This window comes from Echinops telfairi, unplaced genomic scaffold, assembly GCF_000313985.2.
Source record: "Echinops telfairi isolate 266 unplaced genomic scaffold, ASM31398v2 ScPeMD7_25;HRSCAF=90, whole genome shotgun sequence".
NCBI lineage: Eukaryota > Metazoa > Chordata > Mammalia > Afrosoricida > Tenrecidae > Echinops > Echinops telfairi.
Window position 1 is genome coordinate 3,531,616 of NW_022103922.1, and position 11,413 is coordinate 3,543,028.

The 11,413-nt window shown below is 58.2% G+C and overlaps 1 protein-coding gene across 1 annotated transcript in view; it reads left to right on the forward strand.

Annotated features, from left to right (window-relative positions):
• The window catches only part of DOCK8 (dedicator of cytokinesis 8), a 115,069-nt gene that overhangs the window by 21,611 nt on the left and 82,045 nt on the right, over positions 1–11,413 (forward strand). Inside the window, exons 3-5 of the mRNA XM_045289365.1 lie at positions 787–858; positions 8,684–8,807; positions 11,002–11,214. Of these exons, the coding sequence (XP_045145300.1) occupies positions 787–858; positions 8,684–8,807; positions 11,002–11,214 (409 nt within the window). The remainder of the gene's footprint in view (positions 1–786; positions 859–8,683; positions 8,808–11,001; positions 11,215–11,413) is intronic.

Sequence of the window (11,413 nt, forward strand, 5' to 3'; positions counted from 1 at the left end):
GCCGCCCCTTAGCAGCGTTGCAACACAACACCAAAGCTCCCCGCCTGCCCCCGCCCTCCCCACAAGTGTAAGACGGCCCTCCTTTGTGACTTCCACAGAGCAGAGCCTGCACGCCCTGACAAGGCTCCCCAGGAGCAATGACTGGGTCCAAATTACCCCGGTGAGAAATGTGTGTGCAAACCGATTTTCTTTGTCTCATACTTGATTACAACGAGTTCTACCTGTCTGTGTCCAAACGCCCCCGGGCAGGCAGTTTAAGAGGAGTCTAGAATAAAAAGCCCACAAAATATCAGATGCCAATGTGTCTGTCTCATCCAAGGGAGTTTCTTGTTGCCCCGAAGGTGTCAGACCCTCAGAGTGTTTGCACACGGACACCCTCCCACAGTCACAGCCCCGTTTCCTCCAGGGTTGGAGTCTGGTTGCTGCTCTTGGCTGTCAGAGGGTGGCTTGTGCGTTCCCAACCCCCTGATTTGCGAATGGCTGGTGCCCTCGGCTGCTTGCTAAAACATTGGGGTTTGGGGCCCCCCAAGGATGTCTTGGGGACATGCTCAGGGTCAACTTCTAACCATTCCACCACTGGAAACCGTGTGGGTCCCGTCCTCTCTGCCCTGGCTCACAGAGTGGTTTGGACGGGTTGGCAGGAGACACGGTCCCAGGAGAAGACCCCCACCCCAAACTTCATATAGGGGTCACCATGACTTGGAATTGACTCGTTGGTTTCGGGGTCTGTCCGGGCTCTTTCTGCACAGTAATAACACACATCTCTCCCCTCTTCTGGCTCCTTAGTGTTGAACTGGACGCTCACGTCAGAGACTGCGTGCAGACCTACGTGCGAGACTGGCTGATTGTGACCCGGAAGTAAGTCGCCTTTTAACATGAGAGAGAGCGTGAGTGAGAGAGCGAGCATTTTCAATTTGCTTTCGTTCTCCCTCGGCCTTCCGCTCAAACACCACATGGACCTTTTTGCGACCGAGGGATAAATTACCTGCCACTCCTCCAGCCAGAACGGCTCTCTCTCCTGGAGTGACGGAATGCTCGAGAACGTTCTCAGCTGTCTTGACCCTCCACACTGCCCACCGATCCTACATTTCTTCAGAAGAAACACCCAGCCCACCGCCACCGGGTGGATGCTGACTCTAGGACCGCTCTCCCGGGTTTCCAAGGCTGTGAGTCTTGATGGGAACCCACAGCCTCATCTTTTTCTGGAAGAGCGGCTGGTGGGTTTGAACCACCAGCCTGTGGCTAGCAGCCCAATGCCTACCCCTGCTGCCTCGCCAGGCCTCCCCGAGTGCAGTGCGGACACACTGACATTCTCAGCCTGTACCTGTATGTGTGCCGGGGCCCTGGTGGAGTGTCTGGAAGGACAGGCGTGCCCCACTAGAGAGCCGGCAGGGGGCCGTTTTTAAAACACAGCGCACCCCTCTGAAATAAGGGTCTCCTTGCCCTGGTGGCGTGGTAAGTTACACATTAGGCTGCTAATCAAAAGTTCAGGTCAGCAGTTCAAAACCACCCGCGACCCTTCAGGAGGAAAAAAAAAAAGGCTTCCTGCCCCTATAAGCAGTCACAGTCTAGGGACCCCCAGGGGCAGTTCGACCTTGTCCTGTTGAGCCACCATACGTCGGCGTGTGCTTGGTGGCAGCAAGTCTGCTTTGTTGCAAAAGCCCTGCTGAGACAGCAGCTAAATGCATGGCTACAAATCAAAAGGTCAGCGGTTCAAAGCCACCAGCTGCACCAGGGAGAAAGACGAGGCTTTTTACTCCTACAGAGAGCTACAGTCTTGGAAACCCACAGGGCAGCCCTCCCCTGTCCTGTAGGGTCACGGTGAGTTGGAATTGCCTACACAGCAGTGAGCTTGCTCTGGCCTGTCCTACCCAAGAGCGAGCACTGCTGTTCTGCAGGTCAGTGACAATCCTGTGAAGGCCGCTGGCCACTGGACTGCTTCCGGCCCCTGTAAGAGAGCCATTGAACCTGTCCTGACTTCTCACTGTAGTTTGAGTAGCACTGGTATGTAGCTGGCTCTCGGGAGCCAAGAAAGAGCCAGCGTGGCTTGTGGTTCGGGGAAGCGGAGTGAGATGATGCTGATCCAGGTCTGTTTGATGGGGCTGGAAAGCTGCTGGCCGCCCACGTCAGAGTCAGCTTTCCGGGCACAGAAAGGCCCCAGAACACGCTGGCTTCGAGCTCTTAATGGTCACCTGAGATACGTTCTCCATCTCAGGGTCCGCAACGCTCCCTGGCGTCCAGTCAGACCCAAGTCATAGCGACCCCATAGGACAGGGCAGAACTGCCCCTGTGGGTTTCTGAGACCAGGATGCTGGACGGGAGGAGTGAGCCTCGTCTTTCCCCAGCAGAGCCCCTGGTGGTTTCAGACTGCGGTTAGCAGCCCAGCGCTTAACCACCAACGCCACCAGGGGCCCAGGGGCCCAATGACTAGAAAGGTCGGTTTTGCTGGGCCCAGTTTTCAGGTTTACTTTCCGTTTGGGTCTCTCGACTTCCCTGTCCCCATGGAGAGGCAGGGCCGTCAGAAGTTTCTTTTTATCTGTTCTTCACAAGAGAAAGGGTGGGAGGAAGGCAGAAAGAGTCCCCCAACTTGCGTCCCTGATTACTCATTGTCAGTATTTTAGAAGTGATCGGAACAGAAGAATACTAAATCCACTCGGTTTCACAAAGACCAGTAACCATTTTCAATGTGCAGTGCGCGGGCAGGGGCCTGGGTCTCTTTCTCTGTCTACAGTATGTCAGACTCAAGCTCCCGCCATGAGCCGATGTCAAAATTCACAGCAACCCTGTAGGACACGCAGGCTGTGGGGAGGCAGGCACAGACAGCTACCCAACCCGACACACCCAAACTCAACAGCCATCAGGTTGATTCTGACTCGCAGTGACCCCGTGGGGCAGGATAGAACTGTGGCTCTCTGAGGCTGTGACTCGTGGCAGGAGTAGATAGCCCCGTCTCTGCCCTGCAGAGCGGCTGGTGGTTTTGAACTGCTGACCTGCAATGAGCATCCCCCAGGGGTCCTGTACTCTCTCTGTACATGTGTGTAGAAAATGCGATCGGATTGCGGTCCCCTTTTGCAACATGCTCGTTGTGCCTTTGTCCCTTCCAGTGGTGACGCTTCCTTTCTGCCGTAACACCGGCGGAGGAAAGACGAGGCTTCCTGACCCACTGAGCAGCTGCAGCCCCTGAAACCCGCAGGGCAGTTCCACCTGGTTCTGCAGGGCGCTCCGCCGCCGACTCAGAATCCACTCGGAGGAAGTGAGCCAGTGACGGAAAGAGGGGGTTTCTTCCTCAACGTAATTAACAATAACTGTGTGTGGACGATACGGGGAGCCCTGCAGAATGGTTGTACTTTGGGCTGCTAATCACCAGGTCAGCAGTTCGAAACCACCAGCCACTTCTCGGGAGAAGACAGGGCCTTCTACTTCCGTCACAGAATCCACTCGGAGGAAGTGAGCCAGTGACGGAAAGAGGGGGTTTCTTCCTCAACGTAATTAACAATAACTTTGTGTGGATGATACGGGGAGCCCTGCAGAATGGTTGTACTTTGGGCTGCTAACCACCAGGTCAGCAGTTCGAAACCACCAGCCACTTCTCGGGAGAAGACAGGGCCTTCTACTTCCGTCAAGAGGTAGGGTCTCAGAAACCCCCAGGGGCAGTGCTCCCCTGTCTGGTAGGGCCATTCAGAGTCGGCATCCCCTTGGGGGCAGTGAGTTTGGTTTTTTGCTTGTTTTTATTTTGGTTTTGCATATGGTATTTGGATCAAAATGTGCTGAGCTGACCCGTCCCTCCAGGAGCCAGGGACAGGCTTGCATGCCCTGCTCTGTGAGATCCTGGGCTTGGGTCCCACTTGGGGGACAGACCGCGGGCATCCCTCCCACTCACAGAATTCCACAGGGTGTTTCCCACTCAGCTCTCTCCACGGGGGCCTTAACATCGGACCCACGTGCTGCCAGCGGAGGGCAGGGCACATCTGGCATGTCCTCGTGGGGAGAGACCCAGCTCAGAGACAGCACACAGCTGGGTGTCTGCCTGGAGGACAAACGCCTTTCCCGTCCTGAAGTGCTCGAGCTCGCTCAGGCCAGGAGGATCGAGCGAGGCAGGCCTTTCTGCCTCCATCTCCCCGCGCTCACTGCCCACACTCCCGAGATAGTGACCACGGGCGTGCGTGCGCTCTCCCCCATGGTTTTTGAGAACGGCCCCTGGCCTAGCAGACAGCAGAAGGGCGCAGTTGTGTCTCCATGGAGTTGGCTCATTTTATATGGACTGGAGTTGGGTGGCACCCTTGGGTGTCATTGCCTCCTACAGGCAGAACTTCTGTGGCATCATTTTCTCAAAACGAACTCACGAGGGATTCCGCATCCTCCCGTGGGTCCCTGCTGTCCCAGGGGAGGCCTGAGCTCCTAAGTCATTAAATGCTCTGTCTGTGCTCGGAGTCACGTCAGCCACGCTGCTGAAACATCCCATGGACGTGACAGGCTGTGTCGCGAATGCCCAGAGACCTGGCCTCCCACCCTGGGTGCCTCCGACGATTCTGCAGGAAGGTCATGGCCAAGGAGAGCCGGGCGGCAGGACCGGGGCCTGCCTGTGTTTTATGACTGCCTCTTTCACTCCCGGTGAGCTCGGTAAACAATTAAACCCCAACAGCTCAGTGCGTGCATATAATTCAGTCCCTCCCCAAGCACCATAAAAACCTCTCCCTGATCAATAATTGCTCCTTATGACCAGCGGCTGTGGCGCTGTCTGGCCTGGGTGCTTAGCGAATTGCTCTCTAAAAGGACGAGAGCCAGTCAGGCCAGCCCGGCCCTGCAGCTGCACTGAGCAAACAGGCCGGGGTCATCAGCTGGCTGCCCTTGGTCCCTGTGGTCTCAGCCGCAGCCGCAGCCACCAAGACCCAACACAGAGGACAAAAGACAAAGCTTTCTCTCTCTCTCTCAGAGCCTGCCCCGCCCTGGCCAGTCAGAAACACGCTCTCCTCCACATAGCAAGAGCTTTGGAAGCTCTTGTTGTCTAAGGAGCTGGTGGCACAGTGGTGACAAGTTGGGCTGTGATCCGCAAGGGCAGCAGTTCAAAACCACCAGCCGCTCCGCAGGAGATAGATGGGCTTTCTACCCTTGTTGAAAACTCACAGGGGTGGTCCCTCTGAAGAGACACTGACTTCGTGGCAGTGAGTGAATGAATGAATTCTCCGCCCTTAAAGAATTGCAGCCTCAGAAACTCGCGGGGCTCACGGGGTCTCGGCATTGGCAGTGAGCTTGGCTTCCGCTGTTCCTGTGGGGGTGAGGCTGCCACAGAGCCTGCTCTGACTCGGAGCGACAGTGGATCTGACTGGATTTTGCTGTAGCTTCTAGTCCCTTCTCTCAGCATCATCCCCCTCATTTGTCCCAAGACCATGACACCCTTTAGGACCGGGGCCTGTTCAATGTGGGGTCCTTGAGTCTTAATAGCTTATATGCTCCCTATGTTGGCAGCATGGAAGAAGCGGTGCGGCCAGGCTTGGGTGCCTCCTGGGGCCCTTTGGGTTGGTTCTGAGTGGCCAAGTCAGGCTGCCCTTCCACGTGGACGCCCTCTCCCTGGTCAGGTTGTTAACGAGCCTCAGGAGAAAGGCCGGGCGATCTCATCCACAATGCAGCCACTGAGAGCCCCACGGAGTGAGTGTTGCCCTGACAGGCACGGGCCCGTGAGTCCTGTGAGTGGATAGGATCACCCCCAGATGCCCACCTGGCTTTCTCCTGTTCATGCTGGGTCTCCTGCGCCACCTCACCCCACCCCCACCCCCAGGGAAGCGTGGCTGCCGTGGTGGGGTGCACCTGGTGGCTCCAGACCCACAGTGTACTGGGAGGGGCAGGGACAAGCACAGAGAAGAGGGCCATTCACTCTTGTACCCTCGCCCCCCAAGAGCCATCTTCCCCTTTCACCCTGAGGAAACTGAGGCTCAGAGAGGTTCAGTGGCTTCCCCAAGGCCTCACAGCCGGGAGGTGGGAGCTGGCTTCAGAGCCTGGCCTCCCCCACTCCCACCACTGCCTCCAAACAGGGTTCTTGCAGCCCGTCCAGCCTGTGGGCTCTGCAAGGATCGGCCTGAAGGAAACTGGGGTGCTTCTCCTGCAAGGCAGTGGGGGGCAAGTCTCCCTCCTGAGGGGCCTTCATCCCCCTATCCATGAAGAGAAGCAACAGGAATTTGGGCATCTCTGGGGCAGGCACCAGGCTGCCCAGCCCAGGCACTCCACGTCCACCTCGTCCAGGTCTCTAATTGTACCCACTGGCAGAAGGAGCCATCCCCTCCCCAAGGCCAGGCCCTGGCCTTGCCCCCGGGCAGCTCTGCCCCGGCAGGCCCACCTCGGGGGCCCTGGCCCTCTTCTGAGAACTCAAAATGGGGAGAGAGGTGATAAAAGGAAATGAGGAAGGGGCAGGACTTCGCTCTGCATCAGACTCACCAGACAAGGGAGGGCCCCGTGTGAGTGCTTGCCAGGGCAGACGTCCAAGGTAGAGGTTCAGGTGGACGTCCCGAGTCCGGCCTCTACAGCGGTTCAAGCAGATGTCTGAGTCCAGCCTTTATAGAAGTTCTGGCCTTTATAGAGGTTCAAGTAGCCATTCGAGCCCGGCCTCTGTAGAGGTTCAAACACAAAACAAACAAATCTCCACTCACAGAATGGTGGCCCTGTCATGCATGTCAGAGCAGAACTCTGCACCACACGGTTTTCAGCGGCTGATTTTTGGGTAGTAGATCGATCACCAGGCCTTTCTTCCAAGGAGCCTCCAGGTGGCCTTGGACTTCCAGCCTTAGGATGAGCAGTCAAGCGCTTCAGCCTCTGTGCTACCAAGACACTCTGTATGTGGCTTAGCAGGCACAGGCTGGGACGTGAACATGTAATGGTGTCCTGCTGGTCGATGGCTTGGGGCCAGTGCAAAGAAATCCCAAAGAAACAGTGCCGGGAAACAGCCACGGAGGCGGGTGGAATCACAGAGGCCTGTGGTCACCCAGCAGGTTGGGACTGAACTCGCCTCCTTGTGGTTCCGTTTCTGGCTCAGTGTCATTGTCGGGGGAACAGGGACAGTGGGGAGAAACACACATCCCAGCAGACTCCACCGTGAAACACCAAAACAGCACTGCCCTGTCCCGAGGACGTGGTCCGGAGGGCGAGGAGAGGGGACAAGGAACTGGGAGCACAGGGATGGAGTAGATGAGTGGCCACTGGATCCACAAGACTTTCCACCCACGGGCCTGTGATCTTCCTGCACTCAGCGTCACTGCATGCGCTGTGCGAGTCTCAAGAGGAATTCATGGGCAAATATTGAACTTAGAGGCTACTATTGAACTCACAGACTTGATCTGGACGGGGCTGGAATGTTTTATTGAAACGTCATTGCTTCTTGTTATGAAGATCTCTCTTATACACATGAATGTCTCTGGATTTTTTTTCTCTAGTCAACACAAACTAATGTAAGGCGGGTGCCAGGTGAGTTGTTGAATGGACCGTTGACGATCTGCCCTGTAGTCCTCCGCCCAGGTCACCAGCAAACCTTGTGAAGAATGAACAAAGCATCTGTGCCCACAGAAGCAGTCATGCAGAGAGCTAAGGACTCGCTGCGCTGGGTGAATCTGCTGCACAGGACACGTTGAGGACTGAGATGCGCCTGACCCAAGCCGTGGTCTTTCCCCTCGGCTCCTGGGCCTGTGGAATTGGACATCGAGTACGGAAGACTGAAGAAGGACGCTTGTGCTGGCTGACGAAGCACATTCAGAGCACCATGGACCTCCACCGTGGACACACAGACCTGTGTGCGAGGAAGTACGGCCAGAATGCTCCTTCGAGGCAAGGATGGGGAGACTTTGTCTCACGTATTTGGACGTGCTGTCCGGAGAGACCAGTCTCTGGGGAAGGACCTCCTGCTTGGCCCAGTGTGAGGGCAGTGAAGAAGAAGTCCTTCAACAAGATGGACGGCCAGTGGCTGCATCCATGGGCTCACGCAGAAGAAGAAGTGTGAGGATGGCCCAGGGCGGAGCAGTGTCCCACTGTTGTGCACAAGGTCCCTGTGAGTCGGACCGGACTCAATGGCACTGAGGACCCCCTAGGGTCTATGCGTCAGAATCGCCCCACCGGCAGGGATTGGATTTGGCTTCCTGTCTGCACCCACCCGCTCCGATGCCCTCTGTCTGAGGGCAGGACTGTTCACATCCCTGGCCAAGGGGCCGGAGGAATTCCACACAGGCTTCATCTCCGTGGGGACTCTGCAAACGGATTTGGGGTTCTCCCTGATAAGCCACCACCCTGTTCCTGTTAAAATTCCACGTTAACCGTCTTTGCTGTGCCGACGAAACGTGCTGTCTCGGAGCTCCAAGCCGTCTCCATTTGCCGCCCCTGGACACACCGAGATGTAGCCTGCCCTTTTCCCCGAGGCTCTGGGCCTGGCTTTAGCTTAGAGTCGAATGGCCCACATCTGAGTGCCCGCCCCTCCAGGGGGACATCTTCCCAGGACGGTCCTGCCTCCAAGGACATGCCAGCCAAGAGGTTGGCCAACCTGGTGGGCACTCAGATGTGATGCCTGACAGTGGGCCCTCCCTCAGGAAGCCTTTGCAGGCCTGTGTGCAGACATAAGCCAGGGACTTTGCTACGAGGTCTGATGGTCTTCTTCCCCCCACCCTCTCTCCTGCCCCCTTCACAAACGGAACCATACCCACCCTGAAAGGAGCCAAGGGGGCTGGGAGCCGTGCGGCCTCAGGAAGACCGGTTCCCGGAAGGACTTCCACAAGACACTGCAGAGACAGACGTTTGAATCTGAGGCCTCAGAGAATGCGGAACCCAGCACTGAGGTGGGTGACCCTTCCCCTGGTGTCTCCTCCCCTGGGCACGGGGACAGCTGGGCACATGGCCCTCCTGTCTGTGCAGGAATAAAGGCGGGTCTCACAGAATGTCAGGAGAGGCCAGGGGTGCCAGTCAAGTCAGGAGCGCTGACTCCACAAACTTGTTCCTAGGCACAGAAATGGGGGTTCAGTGAAACCCCCACAGAGAATGAGGATCCAGGGGCAGTGGAAAAGTCCTGGGACAAGGGAATGAAAGGACACTGGATTTTGCCATGGGCCTATACAACTCCCCCTCTCCCCTCGAGATCAGTGAGTGGGGGCTCTCACTGGGGGCCAGGGTACCTGGGGCCATCACTGTGAGATGTCGCAGGGACTCCAGGTGCTGTTGGGGCCACTGCCCAGTTAGTGGTCAGCAGCCCAGCACTTAACCGTTGTGCCACCAAAAACCAGAAACTCGCAGCCACTGAGTGGACTTGACCCCTAGTGAGCCTGGAAGCCGGAGTGGAACTACTGGCAGGTTTCCGAGGCCCCCCACAAGACTGCAATGGGGTCTTTGTCAAGACGCCCGCCCCCAAGTCTCTTCCCAATCGCTCCCCACGCTGGGGCAACCCTGCACGGGCCTTTGTGGTCGTCCTCTCGGGGAAGGGGCCACTGCAGGAGGCCTCACACCAGCCATGACCACAAGCGCTACCTCTGAGTCTGGGTGGACGCAGAGTGGCCCTGCAGGACAGGGCAGAGCTGCCCACGGCGTCAATGGCTGCGATGCCGGGGGAAGCAGACCAGCCTTTTTGTTTCTGCCCCCAGGGCCCGAGTGGCCCCTAGACTGCATTGCTGCCCGGCTGGTGTTCTCAGTGCTGGCGCAGGGCTGCCCCGCAGGGTTTCCTCGGCTGCAGCAGCTCCACGAACAGACGGCCAGGAGTTCTCCTGCGGGGCTCTGGGAGGGGTAGGCGAGAGCGGCCGAGCGCTCAGCTGCTGGGCCACCAGGCTCCACTGGACTCAGACTCATTCCAGAGTCGACTCCAACTCACGGTGACCCTGGGGGATGAGGTAGAGCTGCCCTGGGGGATGCTGGGACTGCCACTCCTCACGGGGGCAGGGAGCCTCCTCTTTCTCCTGTGAGGCGGCTGGGGGTTTTGACCTGCGGCCCATCGTGTCACCAGTACACCAGGGCTCCTTGTTTTATCTAGATCAGATGACACCACAGGGCTTCTGGGGCCACGGGGCGAGGTTTTTGTACTTACCCTGGTATCGCACGGTTTAGAACACCAAGTTCTGACTTTGGGACTAGCGTGAGGTCTCCTGTGTCCCTGTTGCCCCCTGGCCCCGTGTGAGACCTGAGCATGGTCAGCATGGCACACACACACACCCACCCCATCCTGTCCTGTCCCAGCCAGAGATGTGAGTTTAGTCAGCATTGTCCCCAGTCCCCTCCCTGTCCTGTCCCTGCCTGAGATGTGAGAGTGGTCAGTGTTGACCCCTGTCCCCTCCCTGTCCTGTCCCTGCCTGAGACAGAAAGAAGCATGATCAGCATTGTTCTTTGTCCCCTCCCTGTCCTGTCCCTGCCTGAGATGTGAGCGTGGTCAGTGTTGACCCCTGTCCTGCCCCTGCCTGAGATGTGAGAGTGGTCAGTGTTGACCCCTGTCCTGCCCCTGCCTGAGATGTGAGCGTGGTCAGTGTTGACCCCTGTCCTGCCCCTGCCTGAGATGTGAGAGAGTGGTCAGTGTTGGCCCCTGTCCCCTCCCTGTCCTGTCCTTGCCTGAGATGTGAGCGTGGTCAGTATTGACCCCTGTCCCCTCCTGAGATGTGAGCGTGGTCAGTATTGACCCCTGTCCCCTCCCTGTCCTGTCCCTGCCTGAGATGTGAGCGTGGTCAGTATTGACCCCTGTCCCCTCCCTGTCCTGTCCCTGCCTGAGATGTGAGCATGGTCAGTGTTGGCCCCTGTCCCCTCCCTGTCCTGGCCCTGCCTGAGATGTGAGCGAGGTCACAGAGACTTGATTCCAACACCTAGAAAAAAGCAAACTCCAGCCCCCTGGGAACCGTTTCCAAGCTTCTCCTTGTGGGTTAGCTCTGGGCCACCAAGGAGCGGGAAGGAGAGGTTTCCTGTGGGGCTGAGCCCTTCTCCCACTCCCCGGGGCCATAGAGCCTCGTGACTGGCGCGGGAGTGGCCCTGGCCTCCCTCTCACGACCGCGTGTCCCCTCACAGACGGCCCCCTGCAGCCTGCGGGCTCTGTGTGGCGGTTCCGGGAAGGGCCCGCTCACGGCCTGCGACTTCACCCTGCGCAGCCTGCAGCCCGACCCGCGCCTGGAGGGCCTGCTGCAGCAGGTCAGCGCCCAGGACGTGGAGCAGCGCAACGAGGAGGCCCGCAGGAGCGGCCGGCCCGCCCAGCTCTTTGCCCTCTGCCCGCCCCTGGATGAGGTAGGCGCCTGTCTCGGGACAGCGGGACGGGTGGTAGGGGCGGGGGCGGGGGGATGGCGGTGCTCAGGGACACAGCCTGGACCGTCCCGGCTTTCCTTGATTCGAAGCACAGCAGCCCGTGAGACAGGGTCCAAGGGCCCTCGTCCTGATGGGAGTACCTGCCCAGGCCTTTCCTGGGAGGCACCGCTTGGGGCGGGGG